Source organism: Branchiostoma lanceolatum, chromosome 15 (genome assembly GCF_035083965.1).
Source record: "Branchiostoma lanceolatum isolate klBraLanc5 chromosome 15, klBraLanc5.hap2, whole genome shotgun sequence".
NCBI lineage: Eukaryota > Metazoa > Chordata > Leptocardii > Amphioxiformes > Branchiostomatidae > Branchiostoma > Branchiostoma lanceolatum.
Window position 1 is genome coordinate 8,416,625 of NC_089736.1, and position 19,759 is coordinate 8,436,383.

General features: G+C 37.7%; 1 protein-coding gene and 1 long non-coding RNA gene across 9 annotated transcripts in view; one reads left to right on the plus strand and one right to left on the minus strand.

The window, feature by feature from the left end:
- Window positions 1–19,759, plus strand: part of LOC136420653 (uncharacterized) — a 541,092-nt gene that overhangs the window by 125,762 nt on the left and 395,571 nt on the right. The gene's annotated exons all lie outside the window — the stretch shown is intronic.
- LOC136421201 (uro-adherence factor A-like) overlaps window positions 1–19,759 on the minus strand; it is a 72,284-nt gene that overhangs the window by 24,648 nt on the left and 27,877 nt on the right. For 3 of the 6 annotated variants that reach the window (XM_066408380.1, XM_066408383.1, XM_066408384.1), the window contains 3 exons: window positions 13,850–13,981; window positions 12,471–12,604; window positions 587–677 (listed from right to left, as the gene is read on the minus strand). In XM_066408380.1, the coding sequence (XP_066264477.1) occupies window positions 587–677; window positions 12,471–12,604; window positions 13,850–13,981 (357 nt within the window). Of the gene's footprint in view, window positions 1–586; window positions 678–991; window positions 1,113–12,470; window positions 12,605–13,849; window positions 13,982–15,655; window positions 15,731–18,673; window positions 18,791–19,759 lie in introns of those variants that run through there. The other 3 variants (XM_066408381.1, XM_066408382.1, XM_066408385.1) reach the window with 3 other exon arrangements.

The following is a 19,759-nucleotide window of genomic DNA, read 5'->3' on the forward strand; positions in this document are numbered from 1 at the left end:
TTGCAGTGTGAAAGGTTGTATGCCAAAATGACTTGTATGTCTAGAAGAGGTGGTCCTATGGGCGGGGAACAATTAATTATCAGACAGGTGCTAATTGCTCGATAAGTACCCATTGTTCAAAACAATGAAGGTCTCCAGAGGAGGTCCCCATGCCACCTGTCAAGAAGGGATCTTCAGAACTATTTTGCCAGGGAGGTCTTTTTGATGAAAACTCTTTAGATTCAATGTCTTCTACATCTCTTTCAATGATGGCCATTGTAACAGAACCTCTTCTATATCTAATCACAATCTTAAAGAAACCATTTGCTTTACTGGTGACTTGTAAATCATATGTTACATTTCATTTTCCTTCTCTCAATTTAAATACAGTTTACCACCCATATGCATAGTCATGTATGGTACCTTAAGTTCAATTAACTATAACTAAATCATTTACATCGCTAGTTGATGAAGAAAATATTTTTTGTGTTTTGCTGATAAAAAGAGATTGTACATTACTTGAACTGTATAGTGCTCATTTCTATCTGTGCAGTTGTGCAAATTTGAGAAGTCAGTCACAAAGCAATAGATAATTAGATGAACTGACCTCGTATGCATCAATTAGATGTCCTCGCTCACGCTTCAGTTGGTCCATCTTCTGCTTCAGCTGGACCATCCCTTGGACTTGTTCTTCCATACTGCAGTAAACAATAAACAACAACACGTCAACAACAAGGCAACAAAAACGAGGAAAATATCAAGTTCACAACAATAGCAAAACAACAATTCCCTAGATCTATTTTCCTACACTATAAATACACAAATGATGCTTCAATGAACCGACGTAAACTAACTGACCATACAAAAACCAAAACACAAAGAAGTACTAGTAGACTGACATCTGAGTCATCATCCAACATGATTCAACCTCTTTTGCAGCCATGTGCTCGAGCTAAACAAAAAATACATACTGGGTATGTTAATAAAAAGGTTAAAATTTCTCTCTACTTACCAACAATCATGTTGTACCCTTTAAATCCTTTGAAACTTGTCTTCACAATATGATATTACCTTAAAGTATAACAGAGCACACACTGAAGTGAAATGCTCCGTGTACAATCCACAAACTGACCCAAATTTTGTTCCTGTCTTCCAAAATGGGTAAAGAGCTCAAAGGAATGCACGCCAAGCTCGAGCAACAAGCAAAAAGACGGAAGTGCGACTCCTGCGAAGTACCAAAACAGCTGCACGCCGCCTAAGCTATGTCAAGGGAAATATAAACACAAAAGGCCGGCCTGTCTGTGGAGGCATAAACATAGTTGACTCACGGCTGAGTTACATGGGCCATATTGCCCACCAAAACATGGCCAACATTTCCAACCAATCAACACTTGACAATTGAGATTGCATTACACGATCAGCCAATCAAAAATATGGTAGTAAAATCTTTATGACTAAGAAAGATACAGGAAATGTGGTAGGATATTAGCCATCTAATCAGTTTGAGTTGTCAACTGTAACTGATAACTGCACACACAGAAAGTCACGTAAGATGAACAGTTGGGTGACCTAAATTTGGGTATAGGGTCTTTCCTATCATAGAGCACATATCAGGTGAACATTCACAGAATGTTTGAACTTCTTGGACAGTGTATTACAATGGTCCTTTTCATTGCAATGGTAGATGAAGACATGGCATGCAATTTTATGAGAAATTCAATCCATGTTGGCAACTTGGCATATAACATATTACTGTGCTGTCTACTACTGTATTTGAATAATAGATTGATCCTATACAAGTTCAAACAAGCTTTCGATGTCAACTTATTTCATATCATTCCTGAAATGACAACTTATTGGATTTTTTTTCAAATTGCCCTTAACTTGGTAGCGAATTTTACTGTTATAGTGAGTGTGACTGAGTGAAGTTAAACTGAGTTTAGAAAAATTAAATTTCAATATAAATAAATGCAGCTACAATTTCTAAGTTTCTAAAAACAAAACAAAGAATAGCATGGAATATTAGATCAACATTTTATTGCGTTCATAAAGAAATCAACGTGATATCCCCCCCTCTCCCACCCCCCAAAAAATCATGACAACACACAGCTGAATCATGCATCAAATGTCATGCTATGCTCTGTCATGATCAGCTATGCCAGCTGTTTGGAAAGTGTACAGGGCCCAACTGTTGTGACTAACGTACAACTCTCGTCATATTACATGGGTCAGATAAGGGCTAATGATTGTCGTCAGGCCACACTATCTCAACTTATTGTTTCACAGATATCTTTGATGCCCGACAAAAAAGACATTGTTCTGTCATATCAGCAATGTTTTGGCCAAATATCATAATAATAATATAGACATACATTCAAAAAGTTTTAAAAATGCCTTAGATAAATTTGCCATCACAATAGCATTACAAATAGATGGATAAAAGAATAAGACCATCAATGATGTGAGAACAAGGCATCATCATTAGGTAAGGGCCATTCCACATGCATTAATTAACCCACAGTAATCCCCTGAGTAAATAATGATGCTCCCTGATGGGAAGGTACAGATTTGGCACTTTCGTGACCCCTTATACCAGTGTGTAGTAACAAAACATGAAATTCAATGTATTGTCATTCGCTTTCAATCCTGCAGTCCCAGGGAAAGCCGCTAGAGGGCCCAAAGCAGTGTCATTTATCCCCTTGCCTTACATTTACCTGCCACTAACAAAAATCATGACCACAGCATGTTCAGAACATGAGATACAAAAACCAGAAATCCTGCTGCAATACCATAAAACACTGCTAGGAGACCCACTGTCGACCTTGTACCTTGTTTTGTTGACACCTACCTACATACATACCAAATATAATAACAACATATCAATATAGCTTCTTGAGATTTGCTGTTAAACCACAAACAAATGGTATATACAGTAACTGAAAACATCATACCTTCTTGGCAAATATAAGATAAAGGTATTTTCTGCTGTCCTTTTTTAGTACTGAAAGAGCAGCATTGATGCTAAGGCACTTTATACAAAATGAGTCGGCCAACAACTACTAGTACAGGTGTGGGGATGATGATGTCATACCGATGATGTCATGTATCTATTTAAGGAGCTTAGCTCTGGATCAGGGTCAACCTATTGGGAATCACATTATATGAAACTAGAACTACTGAAAATATTCATTTGAATAATGATTAAATCACAAAAGACATCATAAGATATACTTTCAAACATACCATTTTTGAGGGCAAGAATTACACTTTTAAAACCAACATTTGAATATAATGCTTTTATGATTTTCCATATTCAATCAGATCACAACAATAAACAATAAACGTTTCAAATCAGAAAAGTTTTACTAGTCTAATCAGATTTACATTAAGACTGGTTTACTCAATAAAAAGACAAATTATTACAATAAGCCTATACGTGTATAGTTAAAGAACATTATTTGTTTCTGGGGAAAATATGCAATGTATACAAAATCTCAATAAAGCACATTTACTACATGTTAGCTTACCTAATGCATTTTCAAGGTTTTTATTCATCATAATTGTTTTATGATTGTCATAAACCTTCAAGCTAGTCTATTGAACATACAAAATGAATTGTTACCACTCAACTTCAATTATACGCTTAGTATTTTATGAGTCCTCTTGTTTGAAACTAAAACAGATTGAGGGAAAAGAGTCTGTCATAAAGTTATGTTCAATAGAAATATTATCATTATCAAATTTTAGATATTTTTTTTACGGTTAGACATGAAAAAAGGCTCTATAAAGAAATGAATAATTATAATGTTGACCAGGAGGGATATACATGTTATATGGACATAACCGCAAAACCATTGTTATATACTGGCAGTGTCTAACAGCTTGATCCTGTATAATGAATCATGCAGGGTATTGTCAGGGGCCACATCAGACACAGTTATGTACAGCACATGCAGCTTGATCTGAGTTTCACAGAGGGACTACCATGTATTGTAAAAGGGGAAATGTTCTCAGGAATTTAATTTCGCGGTAGGGAGAATATTTGGTTTTTAGTTTTACAGTGATTTTAAGTTTGCAGTTGAAAATGCCATGCAGAATTTTAGAAATGTTTGCGGTGGTTTTAAGTTTGTGGCAAAGAGGCCTCATTGTTAAAGATGCAAACGTAAAACCACTGCAAACATTTTCTCCTTTACAGTATTGTCAAGGGCCACATCAGACAGATTTATGTTCAGCACAGCTTGATGTTAGGTCCAGAGAGGGACTGCCATGTACTTTTCATGCTGACCTGTTAGGACGGCCATATGGCAGATATAGAAACCTGCATGTCCCAAAGGGTCAGCTACTTGTATTGTTTTATAGTGCCCTAGTGAAAGAACAATGATCAGGGAAAGCAAGGTCAGGACTAGAATGATGTGTTTGTAAGAACGAAAAAGCAGAGGTCAGAGTAATAATGCTTTTCTATGGCATTTTTTTTTGCTATTTTTCGCCCAAATTACCAAATGAGACACATCCTGACCTATGTTAACATGTACTTCACATTGCCTGTCCTTCGCACTACTAAAGAATAAAGAGACAGTATATTCAGTAAGTTGAAATTACCCATCAGTCACTACATGACTACTCTCTGAGTTACTACTCAGGGCTCGAGATACTGGGTGTATAATTATGCACCTTTGTGCACCCAAAATTGGAGCTGTGGACCTAATTTTTGACTGTGCACCTAGATATTTTTGTACACTATATGTTAGAGGTACTACTACTAGATTGTACACTAGTATACAGAATTATTATTGAAAGTACCAGAAAAAGCAATATAACTGTTGTACTTTGTTTGATGTTTAAAATTTTGAAGTTTAGCTATAGAATTTTAGATTGAAAGACAGTAGGGTTTGTAAATACATTTTGCTGACATTCTACTTCAGCTTATGTGGTGCATCCAAAATTCTTTCTGTGCACCTAAATTTTTAGGTTAGGTGCACCAGCGCACCTATTCACCAAAATTAATTTCGAGTACTGCTACTAGTATGTACCTGCTGGGGGCACCAGTACATGCACCTGTTCACAACCAACCACCTAACATCCCCTATTGTCGTGTAACATATGAACAATACATTACAGACTGAACAAAAGGTCCGGGAGAAAGCTGACATTAGCAATTTCCCTTCTCCTGAAATCTACGCTGGAATAACACAAGAACTCATCACAAAATTTAGGTCTATAAATTGCACAACCTCGTATTGTTTGAATCGGTCAGCCCCCATCGCCAATTGAATGCATCATTGCATAACAAAAGAGGAACATTATCTGTAATTTCCATAACTGTAGCTTTAGAGGTACTGAAGTGTGGCCCCCTTTTTTCTCACAATCATTTTGTTAGACCCCTTTACACTTATCCTATATTGCTGTATTCTAATTTTGTTTGCTTGTATTGAAGCATATTATCCCACATCTAAATTGACTTAGGTTCTAGCCAGTAACTCACAAAAATGATTAAAAGGTATAAAGGTAGCATAATGTTATTACATTCAGAGTTGTCAAATGAAATTCATGTAGGCTTACATGTAGCTGTTATTATGTGGGGGCTTTTAGAGCCCGTGTCCTTAACTGACTTGAGGATTTCACTATGACAGGAAAATTGATTATCAGTAAAGACCACTTATTCGTCTGTCACAACAGATCGCTAAAGGGAAGGAAAATCTAAAATACTTGTAGACTGGATGATATTTGAATACACAAGAATTTTCCTTTTCTTAAGGAGGAAAAATTGCAAGGACATGCCATTCCCAAATGATACCCTAGTTTGCTAACCTGTTATATATATCCAATATCAGTACCAATACTGAATATGATGTCTGAAAAATGATATGTTGTATATGGCTATGCTATGCTGCAAGCATCTTTTTGAAAGAGAACAACACAACAGTAGATGAGCTGTATTCTATATATACTCAGAATCAGATGTTCGATGAACCTGCCTCGTATGATAACAATACCCCGTGCAACGATGATATAGCCCATACACACACAATAGCTTACTCACAATACAAGCATTACCCACTCACCCGTGTTACGCACTGTTCACAGCTCTGCAAATTTCTCCTCACCAAAACACCGGGATAAAAACATCTCATTCCATCTTCGATAGTATTGCACATTTTTGGAAGGTTTTGTAAGGTGCGTTTTTTTCTTCACAACAAAGCAACACCATATCACACATGATTAAATCCCAACCACCTGCTCAACATGGCAAAGTGGACTGTACCATCTCAAAAAGGCGGGGACACACATACTTTCTTGTCATCCTCCACAAGACATCTCAATTCATCATTTAGGACCATAAATGTACATGATATCTTTGGATACCTTACAAGTTATACGGAATTGTAGCTGTAATGAAAATATATTGTACGGATCTTTCATCACAATATACAATGTTACTGCCTTGGAAAAATTTGCATATAAGATTCTGACATAAGCTCATTTGCATATTCTGGAATCACCACAGATCCCACCCATCATACACGCAAACCTGTCATCAATTATTCCCCCGCACTGCGGTAAGAACAATCACTTATTCATGACAAATATGCTGGCTGGAAAAGGTAAAGTTTAACTATGTCAGAATCTGAAATTTCAAAAATGTAGATTTTTGTTTAGGGTTGAACAACATGTGGTGCCTGTTGTTTAGAAGGAACAAGTGCTCTTTATTTTTCCCACTTGTTTCATATATATGGAAATGAGGGTAATCACATAATATTCCTCCAGGGTTCACACCAGGTTCCCCTGGGCAAGACCATTTTCAACTAGCCCAGGGGGGAGCAGTAGGAGACTGCTGTTTGCAATATTCTACGTCCACCATTTTGCTTGAAGATAACGTTAGAAGCAACACAGCAAATTGTATTTTTTCTATAAATCTCTGATCTCTGAATTGTGAACAAAAAAATAATAGTGTCTGACTGTGATCCTTACTGTATGGATTATGACTTTTTGTAGTCAACTTCTTTCAGTACTTTAAGCTACAATATCTCACTGAAAGAAAGAGCCTTTACCACTACAGTGTTGATCTTTCTTTGTTACATATATATGAGACTACGTTCTTTATGATAAAAAATTTATTTTTATGTTGCTCACATCAATGTATAATTTTTCATAATCGAAAACATTTCCTTTTTGTGTTTTGACCTTGTCAAGGTGATATTCATGCATTGAGGATCTCCTTTCAGCATAATGTGGACGTATAGTAATCTGTCTGGACAGGTTAATAGAAATGTACCAGACACAGAAATGGAATTTTAACAAGGTCATTCCGTTCCTTTGCTAGGTGCCCTGCATCAATTTCGACGGTGATGAAAAATAATGGAATATGGGAAATGGTGAGGAACTTATAAGAATTGGTGATGGAAAAATGATAGGCATGAAAAATATGGTCAAACCACATGATTTGCAATTTTGCGTAGTGTAACTGGTATTTCTAGAATCAGTTTATTTAATATATAGAACCGTGCTACTTTCTGTAAGTTAGTGGGGTTTTTTTGTCTTTTAAAAGTATGATTTTCGAGAAAATCGTTACAGAAATTAATGTACATCAATGAAGGTAATTATATAATAGCAAATTGTACATTGTGTAAGATAATATTGATTACCATTCATAGTAATTAAACTTCAAATAATGCGACTTGCTATTAAGACAAACTCTTTTCATCTTTTGCGTCTCCTTGCTTGTATCTGATGTATAATGGGACAATAAAAATCCTGTAAATCCACCCCTGCAGCTGACACAGTTATCAACACTGCCCACCCTGAAACCTACACCACCTGATAACTGATAAGAGAAGGACATTAGGCATATCAGGCTGACCTTTGACATACTCAGCAGACTCCTATTGATCTGTCACTGACTTTCAAATCAGGGTTAATGTCAACTCACAATCCTGCCGTGCACCCTAATGCCACCACATAAAAAAAGGTGTTACTTTATGTCCATTCCAAGCTGAAATTTCAAAAGTATCTATATCTATCTATATAGCTGGTATAACTGCCATTCGGCGTAACACACCAGCTTAGTAGAATAGAGCCACAATGCTTGAGTATCACCTTGACAAGGTTAAAACGCCAAAAGGAATGGTTTCAATGATAAGAACTCATAATTTTGCCAGGTAAATGTACCCTTAAAGACACCCTGGTTAAAAAAACAAAGGTTATCGAGGTCTTCTCAAGATTATCTTAAACTGACCTGGATATCTGAAGGGTGCAAACTTAACTGATGCCACATTTAGTAGATCTTTTCAGAGTCACCTTCAATAAGAGGGAAATGTTTTCGGGAGTGTTTGTCAGTATTTTGGTTCAATTTGAGTCAAAGTCTTTCTGACACGAAGGATTCATTTCCCAACAGCCTATAAGTAATTACGAAAATTACCGTGTCATACAAAATTCTGAATCTACTTTCCTTGATAACATCATTGCCTTTGGCATGCATATGATCCCCTCTCTCTGTGCAACTATCCTGTCAATCAAGGGGGGGGGGGGGTGATCATACATGTATACATGTACATGCCAAAGGCAATGATGTTATCAGGAAAAGAAGATTTGAATTTTTGGCAAGATACCGTAATTTCCTTAATTGCTTATAAATGATAAGGAACGCAATCCATCATTTTGGGAAGGCTCTGATCTAAATTTAATGCTTTTCTATTTTTTTTATGGTATGAAAGTTAAGTGTCCTACTCAAGTTTACAAACTGTTACATTATGATATTTGCTGGATATCTACCAATCTTCTGCAAAAATTCTTATCGACTGAATCTAATGCTGCATAAGGACAAAATAGCGAAAAAATAAGTCAGCTCAATATGCCAATCTTGGACTAAATGACACAAAGAGCCCAAATAGTAGAATTTTACCTGTACATGTATTTGATACTAGTAATCATTTTATTCCAAATCCAAAAAATACAGGGATATACAAGACAATCTAGGTTTGTAGGCATCATAACAGTACTGAATATAGGACTTCTCAGTCCATTATGACTGATTATCATATCTACTAAACCCGAGATTGACAGTTAATCCAATTATCTTGTCAGGGCAGAAATTTTCATTCCTCTCACAAGGGCGGGATTAGAGGGCCTCTCCAAATGGGTACCCTCTAGGACCTATGGCAATCATACTGACCATTCAAGTGCTTGCATCTTCATCATGACAAAACCTATAATTCTGGACAGTCATTGAACACAGGAAAGTTGTCTTTTGATGTGAATTCCTTTCGTGGTCCTATATATAGCAGAGACAGCCATATCTGTGTTTGTATTCAGGCTGTTTTCTGCATTGCTTTGTGTGCCAGACAGAAACACATTTATTTGGAGGTTGACCCAGACAGGCACTAACCGTATCGATTAATGGTCTACCGTGTGGGGATCTAACGATATACTACAACATGGCATCATCAGGATTGTACCAACCAAATCCGGAGGAAGGGGGTAGGAGGGATGTGAGGTTTTGCCCAATGATGTTGCATATATATCATGCTGCTGTATACACAAAAATGTACCTATACATTATATACATTCATGTAGCCTGTATAACTGCCCTCCAGTGTAACACACCAGCTGAAAAACTGAAATTAAACCATCTGGCGCTATCTCCCAGGACAGAGCTGTTGCATACAGAAATAACAGCCTGCTGTGCAGATGGCAACAACTGGCAGGTACTTGGGACCCTATTTCTGTCAATCAGAATTTCAAATTTGATCATATTAGAACACTTTGTTGCACACTGAAATCCCACTGTGGTTAGACCCTTCTGCCATTTGCAGGATACTTTCAATTCAAATGAAGTACAACACACCAAAGGGGGGTTGTTAACATAAAGGTATCATAATGTTAAACAGTCTAAAGTCACTATTACATATACATGTAGAAATGGTTTGCTGTTCTTTTCTGAAAAAATACTTTTATATCCCTGAAAAAATTGTTCTTAAAGGTGCTGAGTGTAAAATTTTGGTAGCGAAACTGAAAAATATTCTGGCTAATGAAATCTTCATGTTATTGACATCTACAGGTACATTTGAGTAATTGTCTCACATTTTTGACAGAATAATTTTTAAAAAGTGAAAATCTAAAACAACCCCTTCATTTTCTGCTGTAAACAAACTGACAGCTTATCTAACAAAGGAACACCCAGAAAAGTGACTTTGAAGTTTGAAGTTTGAGCATCCTCACATTCTTACGAGGGGTGATCAATAAGTCCTCGGCCTCACACAGAAATAAGGTGCACAACTCAGATTCTGGGAAATACTTTTAAAGTTTAAAGGCTTTTATGAATGTCTACCAAAATTCAAATCGTTGTGATTATTACTTTGCAGGCGACACCCAGTAATGCTAGGTGAGGTAGAAGGATAAGAATATGAACAATTGAGCTGTGACCTGAGGTGTGTGTGTCAACTTGCTCGGCTGAAAGTCAGATACCCACTTCTTTTTAGTTGAAATAAGAAAGGAATCTTCAGCAAACATTTTGACAATGTCTTGGAAGATTTTATGCCGATTCATGGCATGAGGAACACGACCAAACGGCTCTGATCACAGTGCACCCTTGTTTTTCTCGTCACTTCCCTACTAGTTTTCAAATGGACGTCGACTAAATAGTATTGACCACAATAATTTGAAGTTTGCTTGATATTGCTAAAAGATGTCATACTACATAATCATTCCCCAAAATTTGAGTTGTGCACCTTATTTCTGGGTGACGCCGAGGACTCATTGATCACCCCTCGTATATATAGTGCCTTTAGGAAAAAAATATACAGATTTGATCCACATCTTGCAAAATCCCAATGTCCTACCTATCTTTGGAATATCTTTTCGAACAGAGCCTTCATTTTAAAAGAAAATTGAAACCACATGATTTTACCATAATAATTTATAACCATAACAAAGCAGAACTATCTTCCTCCCACAGACAGCAATACAATCTCCCACTATCCACAAGATAGTGTCAAAATGGATTCCGGGCTAAGCTTTAGAAATGCACTTAACCTGGTTTTCTCCCCTGCCTATGGCAATAAAATAGCTGTATAAAAAGATAAGGATGGTAAAATGTGCATTATGGAAGCCGTACAAAATCCAAAATGTTATGATAACCAAATCCTATTATTTCCCTTTGTCCTTTCATATATCAGACTGGGGCCAGTTGTTCCGCAGAATTTTCTATGATACCGGTATGCGGAATTAGGGCAATATTTGATAATATACGCATATTTGGAATTGGAGCAAATCTACACATTTTCTGCAGAAAAATTGCCAGTCAACCAAACTGTTGTCACTAAATCCTGTTGTTCTGCCCAACCTTGGCTAGAGACAACTTTCTAAAATGACTAAACTGCAATTATTGTAAATCGCAATATATTTGGAGAATACATTTGTAGCTTATTTGTTCCAGACAGGTGACTGGCAGAAGTTAATTCGACTGTACCACACTACTTTCAAGAGTGTCTATAATTCTGCATATCCTGAAAATAAAGTCGACACCTCTGAGTCAATAACTACCAATATGCCATGTTTCAAACAAATCCATCAAAAGGATCTTGAGTTATAAGTGTGATCACAAACCCAGACAAAAACAATACCCCCGTCAGAAGTGAACCTCCTTCCCTGGAGTTATTAATTCCCAGCAAACTTAAAACGATTTACAGTTCTTTAGAATCTCTGACACAGACTTTAACCTTCTCCCTGCTGCTTAACTCTGTAAGCAATAGAGAATGGGGTGCCAAACGGCTACTTCAGTGTGCTAAAGGTTAACATAGTAAAGGACAATTAAGATGGAAACATCCAATAGGGACTACAGTCAATTAACTTTTCACCTCTGTTTCCTTATCATTCCCTACCCACGGTGTAAAAGTCAATCCATTTTGCAGCAAATTTAAGATAATTGGCACAGAAATGCAATGTCATTGTGATGGAGCCAGTGTGTCTAGAAGATAAGCATTTGGAGGATTTCTCTCTGAATACAAACATGATTATGTTCAAGTGTGTACTAATCTTATACAGATTCCCTTGATGATGCAACAAAACTCTGCACCATAATTTTTCTGCCTCTGACTTTGCACTTGACATAAAGGTCTCCATCCCAAAACAATTTGCAGTTTGAAAGATAACTGGTAGGAGGCCTAAATATTTTATTGCTAAAATGTACCTGTCCATGAATCTCCTTCAGTGCACTTTTTATACACTAGTACACAAGCAAACCGATGCTAGTGAAAATAAGCCTACATGTACGGTCCTACAGTAACAAAATCACCAACAAAAAGGCCCCTGCACTTAACAGAAACACTGCTAGGGAGCAGAGCTATCTGCTACCTTAAGATAATGTCCAGAACACAAGATATCAAAACTGAAAGTCCTGCTGCAGTACCATAGAAAGCCACAAAAGGGCCCATAATCGAACAATCCTAATAAACTAGACATACACATGTAATTTTTCATGTAGGAAATGTACTTACTGTTGCATGTCCTGTTGCAGAGACTGTAGCCTGGTCTTGCACTGTTCGTTGTCTGCCGACACGTCCCTGAGTTTCTGTTCCGTCTCCTCGCGCCGGGTTCGCTCAAGGTCAAGGTCCTTCATCAGTTTTTCTCGCTGGACAATCAAAGATGTTGTATTCACGTTACAATTAAGCATTCCACTGCTGCAAAATGACACTACTTGCCACTGGGGTATTGTTACAAATTTTATGGCATTCATACAATGAATTTTCAGAATCTATACAATCCACTTCTGAGGAACATACGAATTTCACAGCATTCAAACAAGTTGTACTACTAGTAAGGATCGTAATATGTACTCTGTATTCTGTAAACTTTGTATGTTTCTTAGTAGTGTTAGTCTCAGTTTCTGATAAACTAGGAACGATCACTTATCGGTATAAGACAGCAAAAGTACTGACCATAGGTCCCTCACTCTTGTTTTGTGTCACCTCCCTCTGTAGTCTAGCCACAGTCAGTTTCTAATTATTTTCTACATTTTTACATATTCATCAGTGTAAGACAGTGATTAGTACTGACCAGTGTATGCCCCTTGCTCTTGTTGCATGTAATCTCCCTTTGTAGTCTGGCCATGGTCAATTTCTGATAAACTATTTTCTACATTTTTACATATTTATCAGTGTAAGACAGTGGTTATTACTGACCATAGGTCCCTCACTCTTGTTGCATGCCACCTCCCTCTGTGTACTAGCAATGTTGACTTTCTGATAACTTAGGCCCAATTTACACTTGTTCAATAAAACTGTAGTACTACACATGGTAGTCTACTACTGTAGTAGACTTCAGATTCATGTCCACTTTACACTCAACACAGGAAGCCTAGCAGGACACCCCACTGTTCCTGATTGTCACGAAACTGTAGTGACCTATTGTGACCTTTGAAAAATCGCGGGAGGGAATTTCAGCATGTTTCTTATTTGTGAAAAGGTAGGGGTTTTATCTGATGCAAAATACTAAGGAAAAGGGCCTGACAGCTCGGTTTTACTGAGAAAACTAGAGAATGACAGCAGATGACCCAAAATGGAACACGCGATCAGTTCGAATCACGTCAGATCAAACATGGTTGTTGGCTTCGAAGTGAAGTCTACTACCTCTGTACTACAGTTTCGCTTTACACCCAGTTCGAAGTCTCGCAGAACCTCCGCCGAAGTGTAGTACTACTACCCCCGAGGTTGTAGTAGACTTCTGCAGTAGTTTTCTTTTTACACCCAGAAAAAAGCTGTAGTCTACTACAGTAGTAGACTACCTTGTGTAGTACTACAGTTAAAAGGACAAGTGTAAATTGGGCCTAAGGAATGTTTTGCATGTATCTATCAGTATAAGGCAGTCATGTACTGACCATAGGTCCCTCGCTCTTGTTGCGTGCCACCTCCCTCTGCAGTCTGGCCACGGTCAGTTTCTCCCTCCTGCTGGCCGCCCTCTCCTCCTGAAGCTGCTGAGTCAGCTCCTCCACTCTCTTCTCCATGCATTCCTGGACAAACAACACACATGGAAGACATAAGACTTAAGCTTTTCTAGAATCTTAAGGTTCTAGGTTCAAATCCTAGCAGGCCTCAATGTTGTAACATTGGGAAAGGCCCCTTACAGTTACACTCTCTTCTCCATGCATTCCTGAACAAAAAACAAACTTGGAAGACATCAATATTGAGTTAACTTAGAACCCAAAGGTTCTGGGTTCGAATCCTAGCAGGTCCCAATGTTGTATCCTAGGGAAAGACACTTAACACCGATTTTTATCACTGGACTGAGGTGAAAAAAGGTGATTTTGGTTAGGGATGTCCTCTTGGATGGGACATAAAGCCATTCCTCAGCAAAAACAAAGTACACTTAGAATCTAAAGGTTGTGCGTTCAAATCCTAGCAGGTCTCAATGTTGTTTCTTTGGGAAAGGCATTTTACATCGATTTTGCAGCTGGACTCAGCTGGAAAAAGAGTACAATGTACCTAGTTTGGTTAGGTATGTCCTCTTGGATAGAATCTAAAGCACTCTTCAGCATTATTAATAAAGCATACCATGGCAGTTGATTTTGACCAGATGGCATGTAGAACAAATGGTCTCAATAAAAGGCATCTTCACATTAATAATGCATGACTGGGAAGTGTCTTGTCATAAAGGACTTGCCCTTGCTACAAAACCAAAACACATCTCGCATCTTAAGTAGTGGCCATAACCATGGTCTCTTCAGTTCACAATTTCTTTTGAAAATGAAGCATCTGGAATATGTAGCAGCACACCTTGACATGATTCTAATACAACAATGCCCAGAGAGTTGTAAAAAAAATGTGCGCTCTTCAAATGAAGGCAAATTCACAGTAGCCATATTTTCAGCACCATGGTGAAATCCATTGATTTTGACCACTAATTATTTTAGAGACTTACCAATTGTCAATGGTCGATTTTAACCACAAATTGTTTTTTAAAGCTTCCGTCTGTCTTTCTTTCTGTTTGAATTTATATCTTAGAAGAAGCTCGAGAAAGCCAAAAATATCTGGTAACAAAGCTACATGATAAGATTATCTATACATTGTCATTCTAACCAACATTCTTGCTAGTAATGTACCGTGTGTCAATGTCGGGCCAAAAGAGGCCCTTAAGTTTGACACTGACAGACTAACAAGAAAGCTTATTTCTGACAAAATCTGACCATTTGGCGGTTTTAAGTCAACTGATAATCATCAAAGCTATGACAAGCACACCACCCTTCGAATGTACAAAAATCAATTGTTTTCCATAATGCATATGATTCTACCGATAAACTAGTCTTAAGTTACTATGTACCAGAAGAATGCTGAATTTAAGATTTTCCTGCATACCCAGTTGAAACTGGAGACTTGAATACAAAGATGAACAATAACCAACAAAAGGACAACAAAAAAGGGTTATACATATAAAAGAATGTCTATTGAGTAGCACAATACAAGAATTTGTAATACAGACGTCTCAAACATGATAAGTTATCATCTAAGAAAACGGAATTACAGCATCTGTATTCAAAACCAATATTACATCATAGCCCCACCTTGAAAATAACCAAGCACGATACACCATACATAAGTCACGTACATATTCCCTCCCAAATGACAGTAACTAGCAGAAATACACGTAACATCGCAAGCAAGGATCCCTTCCACTATAGTCTACTTACACCTGATGTGAAAATATCCCTGGTAGGCATGGGGGACAACGTTCTATCACATCAAACCATCAGCAAAGCAAACAATTAAGCAAGACTGCAGCAGCCATTGGATATCCCCACCCTGGTATTGAACATGCAAGTCATGTAAACTGTGTCTCGTGACGGCGTATCGGATACATCAGAACACCGCGGGAATCGGCCTGCTTCAATACACAGGGAATCTATATAACTGTGTCAAAACAGTATCTGATGATCATTGTGATATGACTATTATCTGAACTATAAAGCAATAGTCTAGAAAATTACTTCCTTGTGGGAAAAATTATGATCATACTCAGTGTCAATTACATGTTTGTTCATTTGGACTATTCCATACAAGAAGCAATATGGGGGGAATAGGAGATATTAGAAATAGAACCCTCCAAATTATGAACAAGGATATTTGGGAATTCGGATACCAATCATTTGTGGTTAGTTTATGTAACGTCATGGAATGTGCTGATATGATTGATTTTTGGATCAAGTACATGATATCATCTGTTGCAAATCTATAACATGATTATTGATAACTGGGTCAATTCATATTTAGGTCAAGATTACTTGTGCAGTTCAAAACTAGTAGCAGAGCAAACTGTAAGAAGAAATTTTGTGATGGGGAAACATACTGTGACCAGTTAGCAGTTATTAAAATAAGATAAAATACCAACAATCTGACTGACTTTAACTTAACCAATAAACCACAACAAAGTCAATGCAGACATATGTATTAACAAGAGTCTATCTAAGCCAAGAGATAGGTAGTTGGTAGGAAACTCAAGAAAGGCTTGTGCCTTGTGAAGGATTGATTTTTGGGGTTCTTTTAACACATGCAGGTCAGGAGAGTTGACATTGGATGACTCATACGAGGGACGGTCGATAAGTTCTGGGCCTCACAGAGAAATAAGGTGCTTAACTCAAATAATATGGGGCATAATCATATGACATGAAGTCTTTTATCAGTATCCACCAAACTCCAAATCATTGTGTTCATTACGTTCCAGTCAACGTCCTTATGAAAATCAGTAAGTAAGTGGGGAGAAAGACAAGGTTGAACTGTGATCAGATCTAGCTGTGTGGGTCGAGTTCCTCATGCCAAAAAATCTACACACAAAAAATTCCAAAATATTTGAAGAGGAATTGGCATATCTTTTGTCTTCTACCTGAGACATGTATTGTAAGAGAAGACCAAAAGAGTCTGTTTTACATGAGGAAAAAATCCTTTTTATACTCTTTTCAGTACATTACAAATTTTTGGAACACAAAAAAAACTCATAACTCTATATTATAAGCAGTTTTAACAGACCTTATAACTATAGTATTGTGACCCCTGAGTGATTCCCTACATTATGAAATTCCAAGAAATAAAAGCACAACACTTAATGATAATCCCATAGTAATAGAATTACAGGTCAATTAAGGGGCACGCTTTTTATTTACTTGGCAGATCATCACACAAATTGCCTCATTACCATATATTTCAATCAACCTTAACTAAATAACGGTGATTCAAGGGTTGACCATAATCCTATCAGCCAGGCTTAATCAGTGGACAATGGTAAAGAGGAACTACTTTTATCTCTTAAGTCTAGATAATGAATTGACTATAGTCATGAGTCTTTGTTTGCTAAGCATAAGGCGTTGTCGACTTGAGCTTCTGGTTCCAATTCGTTGCTAACTGGGAAACCCAAGTTCAATCCTGGGAAGAGTATCTCGGATGGGGCTACAACCGCCTTTCGGAAGGGACATAAAATGGGTATTCTCTCTTCGAGGAGGTGTCTAGAGCATGTTGAAGGGGAAGGGCTACACAACCTCTCCCTGTAAAAATATACCCTGATATTGAAACAGCAAGAAAACTTGATACCCTATGTGCCACTAGGCAAGGGTCTGAACGAACGAACAAACAAAGGAGCGATGACAGAATAGATGACTTTTTGCATGTTATACCATGTTCTGTGTCTTAAATCACTTTGACACCATTTGTGGTCAATTTGATGTCCACATTTAGGCAAATTCCTTTTGTACATCTAAATCTTTTTTAAGTTCTGGGTTTCGGGTGTTCAGAGAATGTCAGTCATAAAATCAAGTCAGTGTGTATTTTCTCATAACTACCACTGCCATAGAATTTTACCATTCAGCATGCAAATCTTTTACAAGGCAAGAAACAACATCAACTCATCAGTCTGAAACAGGCAATAGGCTTAACCATGCTCATAAATCCTGTGCATTTGCAATTACATATTAAACAGGCAATGAAGGCCTCGGCGGACATTCAGCATGCAAAGTGCCTGCGGAGCAGACAGGAATTTTAATGACCTTATTACTGGTATTATGTACCGTCGTCTGCAGTAGGCCCTACATAATATAATCAGGACACTGCTTTCTGATTTTACAACGACAAAATCAGGAAATATTCCAGATGTCATAAATGTATGATTTTCGGTAGGAAGATACATGACACTCATCTTCAGCAGCATTTACAGTATTAATATTCAGAATGATGCTCACTATTATTAAAGCCTGGATTATGGAATATTCCATTACCATCAGGAAATCCCAAAAGAGGATGGTCCGATGTTCCATAATTTAATGACCTTGGATGCAAAAAGCACAAAGGGACATTCAAACAGTGGCTGTAACTGCCAGCTTCACAACTGCCACTTCAAGCAATATACTGATTTTCCTATTTCACTATCAAGAAAGATGGCAGCTTCTTATATGTGATGTCTTACAGATAATAGATCATACCAGGTGGCTTCCCAACAGGAATAGAAAACGGAATTTTCTTTTAGCTTGAGGGTAATGGAAATGTTTTAGAATGGTTTTATAAATGTTTTTACGACGAGGATATCTAATATCAGAAAGTTGTGCAAGGAATCGAAGAGGAACATTGTAAGAGGATATGAAACGGGGTCAATTTTGCTACCTGGCATTTTGAAATGGTTTTGCACGGGGTTGGCAGTAGAAATAATTACATTAAAAATGTCCTACCTCCAAGCCATGTTTTCCTCTGTGTTTTCGACTGCTGTTATTCCGATTGCTCTTCCCCTTGAATTTAAAACAGCGGAATACTGAAAGGCCGGCACACGGCATGTCGTGACAGCACTATCCCATCCCACAATTCCCTGTAGTCGGCCCGTGTTAATGGGCCGTACCAAGTCCCAACAGATTTGAGGAGCGTCGACGGGGAAATATAACCACCTGTTTAGTATTAACAAGCCCCGAGAATAAAAACCAGCACTGCATAACATTCTGTATATGAAAATATGTCAGTATGAATTATATGTAACATATCACAACTGGGGTTTATATTAGAATAGATTATTCCAAGCTATTGTTCCCCTCAAATAGAAACGAGTTTGGAACAACCCAACTGCAAGGTGCCAAAGCTATCTGTTTACACCTAATAGCAGACACCCCACTTGAATCCCTAAAAAGGCAATCACCAAACCAAGAAGACACCAATCTTTTTAAAAACGATGGTTTAAATTGACAGCTTTCTCCCCTTAAACAACCCCCTTCAAAAGACAACCCCATCATTAAGAGACGTTAAGTGACGAATCGGAGCAGTAACGCCATATTTTGCCCGTCCGCGGGAAAATAGACTACCGAGAAGGAAGATGGAAGATATGCAAATCATAGACATGACATCCATACTAAATTATACGTATTATCGGAGAAGACTGCTGCTCACAATTCTAGCTATTCAACCCGTGAATAGAGGACAGAAAGGCTGTAGTAAATTCCTTTGGGTTAGACTGAGGCACAGTAGCGGAGTCCAGCATCTCTACAGACCATGTCACTTTCTATAAGGTTCAGGTCAGCGGGTTTTTGAGCGGGCACCACACAGGGGTCACCTCAGACAAATTAAGGACCCCTAAATGAGGTACTCAAAATGCACCAATCACAGTTCATTAGGGGGAGAGAGGGGTAGGAGGAAAAAGTTGTGACACTTTCTGTCTATATGATCTATCAGACAAGTTACATTAGACTCTCAGTCCTCGTGTGCCTGATGGCCTTAGTGTTTAATATATTGGCTAGCAGACACAGGATCAAGGGGTCGCCTATTCAATTCCT